This window comes from Limulus polyphemus, unplaced genomic scaffold (assembly GCF_000517525.1).
Source record: "Limulus polyphemus unplaced genomic scaffold, Limulus_polyphemus-2.1.2 Scaffold1918, whole genome shotgun sequence".
NCBI lineage: Eukaryota > Metazoa > Arthropoda > Merostomata > Xiphosura > Limulidae > Limulus > Limulus polyphemus.
In genome coordinates this window covers 116,005-135,237 of record NW_013667528.1, presented here as the reverse complement: position 1 = coordinate 135,237, position 19,233 = coordinate 116,005, and the positions used below count along the sequence as shown (strand labels likewise).

Genomic DNA, 19,233 nt, shown 5'->3' with positions numbered 1-19,233 from the left:
ATCTTAATTAAAACTAGTTTATTATTTCTCGATACCACTTTATAATACACAGAATTTCCACAGTCACTTTAACTTAAACACACGCTATAATTTACAATGATTCATGCACTTTACTTACGGTCACTACCGCTCACTTGACTCAATTATCTGTCTCTATCTCCATCTATCTGCAAGTATATCTCCGCTTTATTTGCCGGGCTTATATACTAAAATAGAGGGTGCCTTGAAAAGACTAGAGTTGGCAGGAACAGTCATGATCCTTCTAGAAACTCCAGCACACATGCTTCCAGCGTCACGTGACTTCCGCTGTTGTAACATTTTACACTTTACAGCTATGAAAAGCAAAACCTAATTCTGTCTCCACAACAAGAGTTATTTTAACTACCCGCTCTACCTAAAACACAGAATTTGAGCTTACCATTTAATCTTGGGCTTCGGTTGACCTGTTGCTTTTAATTCTAGTACTGTTGATCCCCCTTCACTCACATCAACATCTGTAAGACTGGCCTTAATTGATGGGGCTTCAGGTTCAATTGGAATATAGCCTATCAAATAAATTCCAAATCTTGTCAAAGCTATTATTTATAAACTTTCATTATTCATAAACTTACCTTTAATGAATTATTTCCTCTTCCTTTAGACAAGTACATACATATCCATTGTAATAACTTCCTTGAAGATCCGCCCCTAATTATAATACCGATTTTCGACAAATCATCACAAAACTTTAAAAATTTAATCTGTGCTTATGACTACTTAGCCATTTTTATCTTGTGCTTCTGTCAGTATTCATTCACTTCAAATTCTGGAACTAAAAAAATAACAAACCAACACTCAATTGATAGACAAATATAAACATTTGTGACTATGTAGATGATCAGGATTTCTCTAAAAGCTCCAATAGAAAACAAGCACTATATTGATCATAATAAAGGCAAAGTACTGTGAATTCTGAGAGACAAGTGGTTCTAATGTTTCATAATCCATTAAAATCAATAAAACATGTTCATTTTTAAAAGTCACTGAAACAAAACTATGAGATTCTATCATCTTCGAACACTCACATAAGAATTAAATATTAGCAGCACATTTTAAAAACATTAATTGTGTTATTCTATTAAACAAGATTCATTCTAAAAAAGTTTATTTTTCATAGTAAAAACTTGAATTATTCAATGACAGGTGCTGACGTGTTTTATTTCATCAGAGTTCGCATTAAACACAAACATTAGTTTGATTATGAAGTTAAAGAACTTTGATTTTATGTTAACCTTATATTAAACATTTTTCTAAAAAGCAAAATCTGTTTCAATCAAGATGTTTAAATGTCTCAAAAAAATAGCGTTTTCACTAAACTTCCTTTTTTTTAATTAAATGTAGATACCTCCTTTCCTTTGGGATAAATATAGACAGTGATTAAAAAGTCGCACACAACCATGATAGTTCCCTCCCTTAACATGTTTTTTCTAAGTCGAGTTTGTGTTTTGCTAGTTATCTTATTTCAAGGATATTGTCCAGTTATAAAAACACTTAAACACATTAAAGAATAGCATATTCTAAAACAGTTTAGTAACTATGATACATTTCCAATTATGCTTTAAATACTACAATTTTTACACAGGTGCTTTATAATTTAAATTTTCTTTATTAAGTTCTTTGTTTAGTTTGATCATTAATAAAAAATTCAATCTGACAGTTTACTAAAGTTCTATATATTTCATTACCATATCTTACAGGCTCTATGTGTTTTTGAATATCTGGTTTTTGTTTACCTGACTGTTGGTACCATATAATAATAAATATGCAACTAAAATGTGGGCTTTTTAAAAATGTTGTAGTAACTTAAGTTGCAGCTAGATTTAATATTTTAGTCTTCAAATTTTACTGTTAATTAACTGCCTGGTTAATTCACAGAAAAACTTATCAAGTTGCTTTTCATTAATCATCATACATGTGTACTTGTGATGTACCTGTAATTTACTTGTGGTAACATACTCATTATGTTTCATTTTCAAACAAATATCCTGCTACATAATGTATGCCTCTTAATCCTCTTTACTTACTATGCCTCACATTCTCTTTTAATTCTATCTTCCGATAGTACCATAAGTAAACATGTTAAACTTCTTATAAATAGGCTCTAACAATCTCTGGCTGTAGTACGTTCACTTCTTAAGAATGTCTTTTAAGATTCTTCCTAACGACCAAAACCAAATTTTACTGCATTTAAAATCCCCTCTTTTTGTTTTTTTTTAAAAAAAAGAAGAGTAAATAGGGGTATTGCATGTTTCATATTTATAAAATCAATAAGGGACTAGGTAAGGTTAATATAATGAAGGTTTCTTACGACCTCTAGTAACGGGTGATGGTAAAAATAATGATTAATAAATAAAACCCTGGAAAAATAGTTCACTTTCATTAAACAAAATCTCATACTTAAAACTAAGACTCTTTACGTGAATAGCTTAAACATTTGTAGATTGAACTTTAAATTTAAAAAATAACTTCTGCAAACACTTCTTTAGAATTGTCAACCTGTACTAAATACTAAGTTTGTGCTACCAAATATGAAGTCGTTTCTTATAAATCATTTGTCACTCTTAGTATGCGTGGCCTATTAACAGCATTGTACAATTGTCATTTTTAATTATTATTTTTATAAGTTAATGCAATTCAAAAAGATTTATAGTAACTGTTTAAAATATAAATCATATTCATGTTAATTTTCCTGTATTTCAGTCTGTTTTTGTATTTACATTTATAATATTCATCTATCTTTAAATTCTTTAAAGCTATATAAAACTACAAATGCAGCGTGCTGTGAAACTTATCACGCTGGTGAAGTGATAGTTTCTAAGTTTATACTTTCAATGCACCACAGATCCACAGCCATGCATTTCTACGTCAAAAATAGAATTTACTTGGCAGTGCTAAGAAAAGTCATCATCAAATTTATAGCAAAGAAATTCGAATTTTGTAAATCATGCAGATAACATGCTGAACCATAAAAAATTTAATTGGTATCAAAACTACCTTGAACCGTTAACTCCGCATTACACGAAATTTTCCCACTACTGGCACTGGCTACACACGTGTAAACACCAGAGTCCTCTGGCGTTACACGCTGAAAAACTAATGACAGTGTATCTTCTTCTTCATTAAAAGCTACTTGAAATCTTTCACTAGCTTCAACTTCTTGCCCATTCTTAGTCCTAATAATAATAAAATATTCAATTACATTAACAATGTACTAGTATACAAAACTAATACTATCACTCAAACACAGAAAAAGTAAAAAATAAGGAACTAGAATATGTACTCTGCATGTTCCAGCCTTTCCTTGGTTTTTAGTGAATTTAATAACCATGAAAAGAATTAAGCTTTTACAAAATATTTAAAAAAAATTGCTATAAACTACAACATAAGCTTATAGATTACAGTAAAGGTTTGCATTTAAGACTTTTTTGACAAATATGTCAGTTAACGTCAGGAAAAGAAAAAACTAACCTTTACGTTTTCAAACCTACATCTTTATTATCTACTCAGCCCTTCATGTCGTTTGCGAAAGCGATTTTTAAAGTTTGCATACACATACATTATCGTTTTGTTTTCAATATAATATTTTATGTCACATCCCATAAATAATTACTACTGTAGTTATTTATGTAGCAGTAATATATTTAGTTGCTAGTGTATTTGCAAAATAATTAAAAGTTAAAAGATTCAACGAAAACCTAATGACAAATTCGACGATCGCAGGAACTTGCTTAAACCAGGATTTTCCCAACTTTTGTCATCCACGTCCCCTTTTAATAAATAATTTGGGAAACATTTAACAGCACAAGTATTTTTAAAATAAATCAACAAATGAACGTAAAAATGTCTATCTTTGTGCAAGCTCTGTCGTCTGTGGATGACAATCCCTATAGTTCAGTTTAAATATAAATAATTTGATAAATTTGACGAAAAATAATATTTATATTGAAAGATAGAAATGTGCATTCTATATTTACGTCTGCATTATTAAAATGTCTTTATTGTTTTCTGATAATTAATTATATTTTTATATCTTATTTAGTTAGAAAAGGATAGTGGTAAATCGTTTGTTTTTTAAGTTTTCTTTCTTTTTGAATTTTTTCAAGCAATGTGATTTACCTCATCAATACTAAAAATGGCAGCTAAAAAGGTTTCGGGTGCAGGTATTCACAGTAGGTTGCTTATAAACTTTTATTTTGAGCTTCTCAATTACAATCTAGTAAACAGCTATTTTGTTTAAAAAATATTTACAACAACTGGTAGTTGATTTGATTTTCAATACTTTGCTAAATCATCTTAACATCAGTGTTAACTAATACAAAGATATCGCAGACTTGTCTCACAGGGATGGTGCGTTCATACGCCCAAATAGGAATTGTGGTATCAAACTAGAATTAGATGTGTTTTATGCATCATCTATCTAATTGAATGTTATGTTCTTCAAATTTAAGTTTTATTGACATGAGAACTATATCCTATTTCTTAAAAAAAAAGGCCAGATCCTTAAGCCTCCAAGTCATTCCGATAAGTTTGTTTGTTGGTTGTATTTCGCGCAAAGCTGCACGAGGACTATCTTCGCTAGCCGTCCCAAATTTTCAAGCTATAGATAGGCTAGAGGGAAAGAAGTTAGTCAACACCACCCACCGCCAACTATTGGGCTACTCTTGTCAGACCAAATAATGGGATTTGACCGTAACTCTTATAACGCACCCACGACCACAAAATGCGGAGTGGGGTTTTAGTTTGGGGGTAACGGGACGCGAACCATGGAACCTCCACAGTCCTGCATGATAACCCTGGGTATTCCGATTGGAAGTACACAATATATTTATTAAACCACACAATTAAGCACAATAAAAATCTACGATAAAGTAATATTTGTGAAAAAAAATTAAACTTTTTATAGATTACTTGAAAAATAACAATTCTTCGGTTAATTTTTCTTATCTATACAAATATTATGAGTTAATACTTATTACTAAAAGTCTTTGAATCCTTGTTATTTTACAAAGCAAATAATTATATACACACACACATATATATATATATATATATTGCTAACAATTACAATATATTATAGTATGACTAGAAAATATTTTACATTGTTGACCTTTTTTTTACTTTTTAAATCATAAACTCTTCGCCTTTTGAGATATCTTATGCTCACAAATGTTATAGGAGCGCATATAATATATACGTTCTTTCCCTTTCTTAATTTCTTGTTTGTACAACGATGTAGTAAACAGGGTTTGGAAATTTGAGGGATGGGGGGGGGGGGATTACCAAAAGAATCAAACTAAATAGTTCAACGATTGATGTTAGGTGAATACAAGCAAAAAGCGCTTACGTAGGGACGAGATATACGGAGACTACTATCATCTCCATGGTCACGCTAATGTTCCACATTTAAGAGAGGAAATGTCACATAACCTCCAAGATTTTACCCACTGACTAGTGAATAACCTCCAAGACTTGACCCACCGACTAGTGAATTCGATTATCTTTATACGCTTTTGGATACGCTACTGTTTTGTAAGAGAATGGAAGATTCGCAAGGTTAAGTTAAATAATTAATGCAAGATGTAACGAATTTATTATTATGTATTTATTTTTAATATAAACGTTGTTTGAGTTGAATTTGTATTTAGAAATAGGCGTGACTTATATTATCAGATATGTGTTGCGTATAACGAATTTGTGATATATTTATTTTAATGTCAACGTTTGTTTCGAATAAGTTTATATCTGAGGGGGTGTCCAGCTTACCGTGTTAGTTACGTATGGCGAAATTCCCGCCAATTCTCTAAGGTTCTAGAATACACGTGAACACAAGAATCAACGATATATTCATTTCCGTATCCGGTTAAATGTAGCGCCTATAAAAAGCGACGCGCCAAAAAACAGAGAAGAAAGAAGAAAAAAAATCTACCATGAAACTGTTATAACCGTGCAATCTACAAACTGTGATTTTTCTAACCCTTATCAACCGGAAAATATACGACGTTTGACCAGGAACAGTTATAAATTTCGAACGTCAGTGAATTCTCATCCATCGTTAATATCTGCCCAAAAATATTACTGATTTCTCATGTGACATTAATGGTTATATGAAAATATTATCTTACTTCAACGGTCCAACAATTCACTGCCTGACAAAGATAGCTAGCTTCCCGCCAATTATATGTACGTACAACTCGCTGGATATCAAGGAGACTCTGAACTATGAAGACGATTTTAGGCTATTTGTAAGTTAGTGAAATTTCTGTTTATGAAACTTGGTTTGTAATAATTAATCATAATAGTTGCTATTGTAAATTATACTATTGTATATATATAGTGTACAGTACAAAAACAAGTCGGTCATTTGAGGATTAACCCAAACAGGAAATATATATATATAATTTAACTCTTACCGTGAGAGTTCTGAAGGCTTCTCTGGTAGAGGGCTTCCCGTTTTCTCCTTTGGAATTTCGTCCTCTGAACAAAACAGGCAATATTCCATACTGTCCATTTCATGCAAGATCAAATCTTAAAATCACCAAGCTAAAATTCGTCATTATTTGCAGTTAGAAAAAAAATAAGCGTTTTTATAAAACCTCTCCAAAAGGCGTGTTGGTTGAACCATGCAAGTCCTGTTATTCTTAAACCTGGGTATAGGTTTTTCAAACTTCTCCCTCTCTCTCTCTCTCTTTTTATTTCATATATTTACATCAATTGATGTTAAACCATAAATTCTCAAGTTGCGTTTTACGCTAGCAGTAAAAGCTAAAAGTCGCTATCTTACAATATTTTCCCGTTAATCTTAAAACAATGGCGTGTAGGAAACTATGATTTAGGTTGTTTTTGTTTTAGCGCAAAGCTTCGGAATGGGCTATTAGATAATATGTATGAACTGAACAAAAGAACCCAACGCTTTCGATGAGTCTTCTAAGAACAGCATTTATACAGTAGAACCCTAAACACGTACACTATGGGCTTTTAAATGAAACATTTTTAACGACTTTAGAATCACAAACGAAACTCCAGCAAGTCAGCAGTTCGTGATACCACACACGTGGTTTAAAGTTAGACTGACTACATGACGTACAGCGTCTCCCTTGAGTATACCAATACATTCGTCCACTTTAGGCATATAAATAGGGCCGGCCTTTTTTTTACGAGAAATGTTTTTGATGCCCCAATCACCATTCCACCCCCTTTCCAGCCCTAATCTCCAAGGAAAGGAAGAAATGTGCTCTAAGAATGTAACTTCAAAGCATTGTTTTAACATTCTGAACTGTTTAAATATAATAACTATAGTACTTCATACTAACGTACCGACATGGAATTATGGAGTAGATTACGAGTACAGCACAAATTTGGCTGTTGGTGCAGGCTATATCAGTGAAATTTTTCCGGCTTTAAGAGTAGAAAAAAATAATAGTTTTTTAATTCTGTGTAGTCAAGCTTCTTTGCAATTTCATTTTCTGTTGACACCATCGCCAGTCATGTTGCCTTATCTTAGACGTGGTAGAAATTTTAGCCTTTTTAAAGCTTCTCTCGTGCAGAAACAATAACTGGGATCATATACAGTATTTTAATGGCAATGTAGGTATTTGGAAACACCTGTCTTGGGTGGTTATACTGCAGAGTTTCAAATGATGACAGTTTCTTTAGTGACATATGCAGAATCTCAACCAATTATGTCAGATCTTGAGCCATCCTCATCACTCAGGTCCTTATTTGTCACAATATGCTGCAAGTTATAAAAACAAACTTCTAGTGAATCTTGATCCATTTCTATGAGCTTAGAAATCCCGTAGAGGAATCTATAACAGACCTCAGTTGCTGCTAAAACCCGTCATCATTTTATTCTTTAAAGGTAGGCTATTTTTTTTAGTCAATTAGGATAAAGTAGCTTAAGGTTTTTACATTTTTCGACATTAACAACTTGTTTTGATGCCTTCCTGTGTTTGATACCTATTGTTGTTGGATTACCTGCCTGTACCTAAGGCTGGACTTGTATATATATATATATATATATTTACGTACATCCTTAAAACAAATGTTCTACATTTACCTCCACTTTCAACAGTGAACTTTTCGAAAGCGTCAAGATTCTAATTAGGAGTTTAATCTTCTTTGTAATGACAGAGTTACAACATGGTTAATTTCAAAAATATTATAAATTAAAAACATTTCTAATGAATGCGTCAGATTGATAAACCAACACTGTAATAATGCAACATGCGTTCGTGAACCCGTGACATGCAAAAAAGTATGTATATTTTTAAACTTTTAGTAACACGAGTTAGGCAAAAAAAAAATGCATTCAGAGTCACTAAAAGTTAATTATCCATTCCCGTGTATACATGCAAAACTAAGAATTAGGGGGGAAATATATAATAAAAGTTATAAAATGACCAGTGACAAAAACAAACTGAAAGTACTTCTTATGATTTTAATACAAATTGGCATACACTTTAGTTACTTTGACACCGTTTTTAAACACTTTAATAATATTGTACAATAATGTTCTTCGCATTTCATACAATGTATCTTTTTTTTTTTAAATTTGTTTACAGCGATCACTTGGTTTGGGTAAAATTATATTTTTCACTTACGCCCTCTAAAGACAAAATACCAAATACAACCCTTGGAAAAGAAGATTTCAAAACATTTTCCTTTTTATTGTTAATCTTTTTTTTTTTGTAATCTTCTTCTTCTTCTTTAGGAAATTAAACAATTTTGCTGCAAAATTTTTAACTGCTTTTCAATTAGGCTCTCGTACACATCTATTAGTTTCGTTACCACGCGTGTAAACCGAATATTTTAATCGCGTACCTTAATTAACCATTTTTATGTACATATACCAAAGTATAAAAACTAAATCTTTATAGAAGATTAGGTTAAAATCGTCAAAACTGTTATAAAAAGCCATATATTTAACTATTATTTTGTTTGTTGTTAAACACGAAGATAGAAAATGGGCTATCAGTGCTCTACCCACCGCGGGTATCGAAACCCGATGTTTAGTGTCATAAGTCCACAGACTTGCCCCTGAGCCACCAGTGGGCGTTATATTATAGTTTTAGTTCACAGAATAAACAATATGTGTTGAAATATTTACTTATCTACTTCACAACCACAGCTTTAAATAGATGTCCAATTAAAGTTAAGAAAACAGCACACGAACAGTAGAATACATATGTGAATTTATAATTATATATATATAATTAGTGTTGTTTTGAACTTAGTCGCCCTATCATTAAGTTTTAATTTAAAATGGTGAAATAAACCATACAGTGTTATTTAACAGAAAACATACTGGATAACAATTTCCATAATATGGTTAGCTGACAACTGCATTTTCGATCATATCAGTACTCATCAGACAAGCTTAGTCGATGACAAAGAACGTTATCCAAACGAGCTCTACAGAGGGTTGAGTATGTGATATTAAAACGAGTTTAGATATCCAAATAAGCAATTCACGTGACAATATCATTGTTCCCTCTTAGCTGCGCGGCCGCACAACAACCAATCAAGAACTGCGAACTTCATTATTCCAGCCGCGCACATCCTCAGTAATGGTGAGGAGTCTCAACACGTTGATGGCCTTAATGACTCTGGCAGTCGATAGCCCTAAAGTGTAAATAACCAATTGGTAACGCATTGCCTTGATACTGGTGTACATTAAAAAATTAATTCCGCACATGGATTGAAAAAATTAGAGGGAACATTGGTGACAACCTCAATCCATATAAAGCCGCGGTGGAACGGAATGTATCAGAGCTACATTTTGACATTGTTTGTTGTTAGGTAGACAGTAAGATGCCACCGAAAAAATGATTGTTTTGGGGGAAAGATATGCAACATATGCAAAATATTCATACACTCAGGTCATAACAAGATTTGGGATTTAGAATTTTCAAGACTGAGTGGCATTGGAAAACATAGGAATGTGGATCAACTTAGAGATCCAGGACCATCCAGAAAGAGACGCACAACAAGTTGCACCCAATCCAAAGTGCAACGTCTGGTAACAAATCAAAATCCACGAACAAAAGCCATCCACATCCTGAGGAAACAGTACGCAATACAATTATGAAGAGTCTCCTTCTGGAAAAGCGACTAAAATTGCTTTCACGACATATCCATACAACCATCTATTACCTGAAGCAGATGGTTTTGTTTTTGTTTCGAATTTCGCGCAAAGCTACACGAGGGCTATCTGCGCTAGCCGTCCCTAATTTAGCAGTGTAAGACTAGAGAGGAAGGCAACTAGTCATCACCACCCACTGCCAACTCTTGGGCTACTATTTTACCAACGAATAGTGGGATTGACCGTCACATTATAACGCCCCCACGGCTGAAAGGGCGAGCATGTTTTGTGAGACAGGGATTCGAACCCGCGACTTTCAGATTGCGAGTAGAGCGCCATAACCACCTGGCCATGCCGGGCCTGAAGCAGATGAAGAATGAAACGAGTATTCTTGACATTTCATGTGAAGACATGTCGCTCAAGTTGCAAGACGCAGAGCCTATGGATTTCTGTGCAATTAGACTGTTGAAACGGCTTATGTAAAACTGTCGTCCTCGTAGAATAATTGGATTACAGAAACCATGCAGGGAGGAGTGGTGTGCTTTAGCCGTGTCAGCCTTATGATTGAGCTTTTTTTAATGGGAACTACACTGCAGGGTTATTGTTGATAAGCACGGTCATCAGATATAGCAGGATCGGACGTACGACATGGAATATAACGACGTGGTGAGGCTCAAAAGTAATTTAATATGACGTACTCGCCCTCTGTATGAGTATCCAACTGTGAGTGACAGTTTGGCTTTGGTTTTATTTATGCACACCTTTATACACTTTCATAAAAGTGTTTGAGCCTATCTAATTTTCCAGTTATATTTATTGCAGGGATCTTTCTTTGTTCAGTTTCCGATCACTTGCAATGAAATTTGAAAGATAAATATATAAACGGGGCCAAAAACTTCTCTGGGGACTTTTCTTAAACTTAATAAAATATATGTTCACAAAAATCATTCAAAACATAATATTTACACACAGTACTTAAACTGGTACTAGGTATATAATAATGCACGTGATGGTCGTTTTTTGTTAGGATGAAAACTAAAATGCTTATACATGAGACCAAATAAGAATTTCTCTGGCAACTAGAAATGTCTTTTTCTCTCTGATTCATATCCAACAATGCCAGATTAAATAATCACTGGAATACATACTCTAAATTTCCTGCAATGCCGTTGTTTAATCTTTACTCTGCTTTTTTTTTAAACTTATGAAATACTAGATCAGTGATTCTGAACGTGGGGCGCACACCCCACAGGGGGGGGGGGGGCAATTTGAAAATGCTACTATAAGAAAAATTTTCATTTGGGTGTGAAATTTTAGTAAATTTCTAAATTTTACGTTATGTTATTATACCTTTTCAACACCAAATTTGTTTTCATTTTAAGGGCGCATCAAATGTTTTTAGGTGTCGAGGTGGGGCATGGAGCAAAAAAAAGGTTAAGAACCACTGTACTAGATGAAACGGTCTTACTTTGATACAGAAATGAAAGCTAATAATTAACACCGAACGCATTAAAAATACACAAAACAACAATACCTATTTTCTGTAAAAAACATTGTTCGACAAATTTCAGAGATTAGGTTACCACAACGTTTGAGTATCAAATTTACATGAGTAAGTTATAGACGGAAATGCATGATTCAACTTGGAATGTGTAATGAGCCCCATCTACCTATGGCAGTTTTAAAGACGACATTTTGGGCACAGCAGCAGTTTTCGTTCTGTGCTACGACATATCGTATGTAAATAAAACTTGGTGAGCACAGTCCGAGATTAAAATATTTACAAACAAAATAACAGTATGAAACCAACAATGTCATTTATTTCAACACACTCCTGACAGATGATTAAAGGTCGGTTCTATAAGGCAAGTGCTTCTCAAACTTTTTCAGCTCGCGGCACACTTTTAATGTCCCAAACTTTTTCCGGTACATGTAAATAAGTCCATATGGCAGGCCTAGTGGCGCCCCCTACCGTTGACTAAGAAGGATAGAAATTACTGTTGTACTGTGTACCAAGGAGAAGAAAAATCGAGTTTGATATTTTTAAAATGTATTAAATTAATAATAAATTTACATTACTAAATACAATTTACTTAATATTCCGCGGCACACCTGAGACCCTTCAACAGCACACACTTTGGAAAGCACTGTTATAGGGTTTCAATTGTGCTTATTTTAGACCATTTTTATAACTATGGAGAGACAGGTCAATAATTTCAATTATTTTTGGTACAATCTCAGTCGTATTAGGAAAGAAAACAACGAGTAACACCTCTACAGAAACGTCGAGAATACGTCATCAGGTTAACATTCAACGTTGATAGTTTATCAGTGAATAAACTAAGTGAAGACGAGCAGTGCAATAAAAAAAGACTCTCGAGTAATAAAACCTGTGTAAAGTAACTCTCTGAACTAGAGTAGCGGTTATTTTTTGAAAATAAAATAATTATTACTTACACCTATAAACTCATACTCAAACAACTAGAAAAAGTTTAATTTTCACAATAACTAATCTTGGTTGTCAATAAGTTTGTTGTTCATGTTGTTAGGTGTCCAATGAACGAAAATTAAACGAAACTAAGCCATATTATCGAGTAGCTTCTCATTCGAACCCCCCCCCCCAAAAAAAAACCCAAAACAGTCAGGTAAAGAGAAAGACATATATGTATATATATATATATATATGAATAGCTTGGTAATGAAAATTCTAGTTTGTCACAATTATGTTTCGTACTGCACTGAAGGAGGCTTAGAGGACAGAGAGCAGAGACTGATGAATAATATATCAAAGTAAGAGAACTTGCTAGACAGAATAAAAAAAACAAAAACTCTTACTTTCTAGTGACTCACCCGGTTTCTTTGCTTCTGGTTCTCCAGGCTCTTGTTGTTTAGGTTCTTCGGACGTCAGAATAACCTCTTCTTCTTCCTTCAGTTCTTCAATAGCTTTAATAAAACAGTAGAAAAGCGACGTGTATTAAAATGTTTACAAAAATAAATAATGGTTAAATCTTTTTTTTTCCAATCCTAGAAACCTATTAAAATTATAATATAAATACAAACCATTTCTTCAATATATATATCTACAAAATGCGTTAACATCTTTTCCTGTTCATATCTCATGAGAAAAAGGGTTTAATAGCTTCATCTCCCTTTCTTTTGGCAACTGCACTGAGTTAGATTTCATGCCTTTATTCAACATTTATGCTAAGACAAAGGCACAGGGTGACCGAAACGTTATAGAACTGTCATAAATTGTAAATGTAAATTCTATCGATTTGTACACGAAGCAGCGACTCTTTGAAGTGATCTACATCTTATTTATGTTAACTGAATAGAGACTGTTGCCAGAAGATACAAAATCTAGTATAAGAATGGTGCTTTTTCCGGCACTCCACTTTCTCTACTACCTAATCCTGTAACAATAGATGAAGGCTTAATGTTTAAGATAGAACTGTTATTATTTAATTGAGGAGGCTGAACAAAATAAACAAACCTATTTATATTCGTTTACAAAATTAAACAATTAGGAATTAGTGAAAACAATACCGGTATACTTATAGCTTTTTTCGTAATGAACAGGGAAATAGAACGTGTATTAAAAACAGCGGATTTTGTTGTAATGAACAGGGGAATACAATGTGTATTGAAAACAGAAGATTTTGTTATAATGAACGAGGGGAAATACAATGTGTATTGAAAACAGAAGATTTTGTTGTGATGAACAGGGGAATACAATGTGTATTGAAAACAGAAGATTTTGTTGTAATGAACAGGGGAATACAATGTGTATTGAAAACAGAAGATTTTGTTGTAATGAACAGGGGAATACAATGTGTATTGAAGACAGAAGATTTTGTTGTAATGAACAGGGGAATACAATGTATATTGAAGACAGAAGATTTTGTTGTTTTTTCGCAAATACGTTTTTTTCAAATACAGATATATAGCATTTGACCAATAAGTAGAATTATAATACGACAGGTGATTATATGTGAATGTAATTAATATATACTATAAGGAACTGTAGCCCTACCAAAGGCACAAAGAAGTAATCATAAAACGAACTCATATACAGCAAGTGATCACGTCATCAGAACTAGTAACAAGAGACTTACTAAGCGGTGTGGATGAAACCTTCAAATCTTGACACCAGGTGTCTCTTTCTTCTACTGTTTTAGCCCTCAGAGTGAGTGGAAAACCTGCCTCCTCAAGATTGGTGTGTTTACAAAGAAGAGCCCTGTCGTCACCTTCAACCTTGTCTATTTCAACATCAGACAGCTGATAATAAATTGTTAAAAGTATATATATTTTGAAACAGGCAGACATGTTATATTATAAATATGTTTCTCACAAAGCAGTAATGATATTCCAAATTATGTATTAAATAAAAAAACTACCTCAGTTTATACTGTTTATTTTATATACATTCATTCATACTTGCTGAACGTTTTTAACTATACCTTTGTGTGGTAGCAGCAAACACATACAAATTTTATTTGTTTGAAGTTGAGCACAAACCTACACAATAGGCTGTCTGTGCTCTGCCCACCACGGTTATCGAAACCCGGTTTCTAGCGTTCTAAGCCCGCAGACATACCGCTGTGCCATTGGGGGGCAAACATACAAACAAACAAATTTTCAGTTCCTGTGTGCTGACAAATCTGGACATAAGACTAGAAACAGGTTTGACTTAAAGACTAAAAAAAAAAAACAGTTTTCACTTCACTTTCAAAAATAAATGCTGAAGTGGATTAAAAGTATTTATAAAAGTATATACAAATCTGTATTATAGATAATAAATAGCAAATAAAGTTGTTTCATTATTTTTCTTTAAAATAAAGCTTTGAAATTCTTAGTTTCAATAAATTGTACAAAAAATATGGCTACCTTAATGATTCTCTGTAGCATGTACGAATCCTTGTCTTGTTTAATAGGCTTGACGTCTGTCACGAACATTCGACCTCTAAATAAGAATATATACTGTTCTTTCTTTATACCTGAAGGTTCCACCACTTCCAACCAATCCTAGAAAAGGATAAGAACGACAACCTTTTTGACATGGAAACTCAGAAAAAATAAACATTGTTGTCACTGAATAGGAGTTACTCGGACCTTATGTCAAACTTTTAGCTAAAAATATATAAAAAGTTGAAATCTCAACAAAACCTATTCTACTTATCTGTCCATTTCATAAATATTGTTTTAATTCAAAGTTGCTAATTATATAACTGGTGTACAAGATTTCTCAATAATATTTTGATTAATGCAAGTGGGGTTTAGCTAGTTAAAAGATCACAGTTTTCAAATAGTTATAGCATCAAAATAAAAGTGTTGTTATTTCTCCGTTAAAAACGTTTCGTGTGAGAATAGTTAAAAATGTTTTCACATCTCTTTGGTAGATTGTTTGGGCAGAGTATTCATGATGAAATTTTGTTTGATGGACGGAAATTGCCTGTTGTAGAAACGCAAGTGTAGAGGACGACGTTTCTATCGCTATTCGTCTTCAGGTTAGTGCGTGTATGGTGTTGTCGGTCTTTATAATATTTTGGTGGATTGTGGAGGTTATGTTTTAATTGTGTTAATAATTGTGTTATGTTCTAAAGCAGTTGAAGCTATTACTTATATATATATTCTTGTCGTAATTCGTTAACGTTTAAATTATTTTTTTAAATGCCGAGATGTTCTTTGAAGTTTCGCAAATGTCTATGCAATGTACATTGTTTTGCGTAAATAATTTTTATTTTTATTGTGTAATGAAACATTCCGTTGAAAGTTTCGAATACATTAAAAGCAATTGAACATTATATTTGTCTTCAAAAATGTTAGTGCTCTAGAATTATTTTTTTAAAACATGCACATGTTGAGTACGTTATAATAAAACAATTTTGGAGTTTCACTACGTCATTACAGCCCATGATGCTTCATCAGGTCATGCTCTATCTGACGACCGTGAAGTAGCCCTACAGCGTAGTTTCCATTACAAAAGGCTCTGTCGTAACGCTGTCATATCCAAGGAACATCATCGTTTCCTACACGCTTTCCATAATCCATCTAATATACGAAAATAACAGCTTACTAGCACCAGTTTCAATAGTCTTGTCTCATAGAAATCCACATTCACTGCATCTAGCGATTTGACCAGTATGTCTTCGTATGGTATAGCATGAATACCCGTTTCATTCTCCAGCTGCTTGAGATATACGACGGTTGAACGGGAGATATAACTGGAAGCCGTATATTGGTGAACCAATATCTTGTTGGCTTCCTTTCAGGCGGAGATCCTTCTTGATTATGGTTTTTGCCACTAACTCTTGTGTTTGTGAATTCTCACCAGTTACAAGACGACACATATTGAATACCATGGCTGGGGTACGACTTGTTGCAAATCTCCTTCTGAATGTTCCTGGTACCTCAAGTTGATCAAAATTATTTTGTCTTCCAATGTCATTGAGGACAAGAATTATCCCCATTTTGGAAATTCTAAATTCTCAATAAATTGTTGTGGTCTGAATGTATGAACATTTTGCGTCCCTTCCCAAAAGCGATCAATTTTCGGCACCTTAGTAACGTCAGAAGAAAATGTTAAACATAGTTCTGACACATTTCGTCCCACCGTGACTTTATATCGGCTGTATTTTAAGATGACTTGTTGACTTACATGTTCATAATCGTTCTAACATAACGTGCTAAACCCTCTGTATATTAAAAGTTTGCAACAAACTTACGTGTCGGATCAATCGACCAAGTTTATTGACGCTGCCTCCGTATCCTTGGATGGCATTCAAATACTTGAGATCATTCGCTCGTTGTGGAATAGATATCATGTAGTCTAGCGCCCTCTCTAGGTCATTTGTGTCTTCGTTGAGACGACTAGTAAATTTTATTAATTCCTATAAATAAAATAAAATTTTGAATTATACACGAAATGTGTATTAAAAGTTTTTGTTCATCATTTTTATAATATTGTCGTTAATAATATATAAAGCACATCTATACGAATCGAATCATCTTAGATAAAAACAACAACTTTATAGTAGATGCTGACAGTGTCTGCCATTTCAGATTTTTGAAAGTTAGCTTGGTATTTATAGAACCTAATACAACGAAGGAATTGTATCTATCTAAACAAAACTAGTAAAAATGAAACGTTTGGTAAACAAATGATTGACACAAAACCAGTTTTTTGTACTCTATTTCAACAAATGTGTTTAAAATAACCTTATTTTAACTGAAATATAACGAGATAAAATTAAATCAACGAAAAACACTGCCGTAGCAAATGGTATATTACATAACAGACCTATCAGTTTATTAGTGACGAAAAATATTACGCCGAGCGATTTCTTTTCACCGACTTCAGCTAATTGAATTTCCAGAATCTGTCACTAGTTTGTGTTTGTTAATAAGGATAAGCAAATTCAAAACTTTTTCAGTTATTTTTATAGTAAATTTTAAGAGCGTAAAGAATAATGAATCAAAATGGATACAAAAAAATTATTGGAAAGTAAATCTTATATGTTTATTCATACAATATTGTTTAATTTCTTGTTGCTTTTCATTTTCACGAACTTCATTCGAGAAGTTACAGAATGGGTAAGTACAACGTTATATCGCAACAAACATTTTATAATATACAGTTTAATTAAACGCTGAAAACTGGCGGGGATATAGAAACCATTAGGCTTAATATTTGTGAAAAAAAATAAAGTAAACTGAAGATGTGTTTTCTTCCACATTCCTCTTAATTCGTCCATTTCAGTTTCAAAAATCAGAGGTGTATAAAAACAGCATTTCACATCTATCTTTTCTCTCCCAAAATTCATTGCTCAAGAAGCCTTTCGTGCAATACCAGAACTCACTAGTCATCTGCAGTTTACGTGATTTTTTATCACATATTTTAGGCCTATAGGTAAGAGCCTCACCAGCTTTCAACATTTAAACTAAGTTTTAAACTGTTATACTATATATATATATATAAACAGCGTTTCAGGGAATGTTTTGCCTGTTATCGTCCAGCACATCTCGCCAGTTCTGGTGGTGAACAAAAGACAGTCTAACTTTTACTGTTAATATATTTCGCAATACTGGCAGTTGGAAATAACTTAAATCATGTTAAATATAAGTATATAACATGATTATAAGAACGGGAAAAAAAATTTGCTTATTTATTTTAGAGCTCACGTTTTCATTACTAGCTTTCTCATATTGAAAATTCATTTTAAAACAAATATGTTATTTAGCTAAAAAAGGATTTATACTAAATGTATCTTATTTTGTTATTTACTTGCATAAGTTTAAAAAAATAACCAATATATATATCTTCAATTAAAGGAAGAGTTTTCTTGGTCAGTAACTTCCAACAAGCGAAGTTAAGACCACAACTCTATGTAACTTTCTGAGGGTACTTTTATTAAACCACGTTTAGATTTGAAATATTTATGTTTTAACCTTCACAACGTACCTTCAGTAATAGCTGGTAATCATTGATCCTCTGCTTAGGAAGTTTAAGATGATCAGATAAAGACTTCACGTCTCCGATTTTTTTGCAAAATTCCTAAAAATGAAATATAACCATAAACTATAATATCGTTATTTCTTTTGTGCAAAGCTACAAAATGGCGTATCTACAAGTTGACCGATGTTAGCATCATAAGTCCAAAACTTACCGCTGACCCACCGGGGAACAACACTATACTTATGACCAAGTTCTGCGTTATTTCTAATTATCGTGTCGTTTCTGAAAATCATAAAGCAAATATGCTTTTACAAATAGCCTTTTTCTGACTTAACACAGACTGTTTCTTTTTTTGTTGAGATATGTATAAGCACAAAGCTGCACAATGAGCTGTACTCACTGCAGAGATCGAACTCAGAATTTTAGAGTTGTCCTAAAACTTAACATACTCTGATAATGGCATTTCTTTAAAACTTCTAATTTAGCTTAAATCGGTTTCTAAGTCCACATAGAGCACTTCTCTATACTTTGAAGATTTGCTTATAAAGATATGCAACAAAATCAAAATAACGTAATGGAATGAAATTTATAACTTACCCTAAAGATTATATAACTCTAAAACGTCATTTAAATTTAGTTATTACAAACACTAAATAAC

The 19,233-nt window shown here is 32.9% G+C and overlaps 1 protein-coding gene across 1 annotated transcript in view; it reads right to left on the bottom strand.

The window, feature by feature from the left end:
• Positions 1–19,233, bottom strand: part of LOC106465351 (obscurin-like) — a 128,553-nt gene that overhangs the window by 98,435 nt on the left and 10,885 nt on the right. The window contains exons 5-12 of the mRNA XM_022393222.1: positions 18,582–18,674; positions 16,846–17,010; positions 15,008–15,145; positions 14,236–14,398; positions 12,971–13,063; positions 6,450–6,513; positions 3,034–3,212; positions 419–545 (exon numbers count right to left, since the gene is read on the bottom strand). Coding sequence (XP_022248930.1) covers positions 419–545; positions 3,034–3,212; positions 6,450–6,513; positions 12,971–13,063; positions 14,236–14,398; positions 15,008–15,145; positions 16,846–17,010; positions 18,582–18,674 — 1,022 coding nt within the window. The remainder of the gene's footprint in view (positions 1–418; positions 546–3,033; positions 3,213–6,449; positions 6,514–12,970; positions 13,064–14,235; positions 14,399–15,007; positions 15,146–16,845; positions 17,011–18,581; positions 18,675–19,233) is intronic.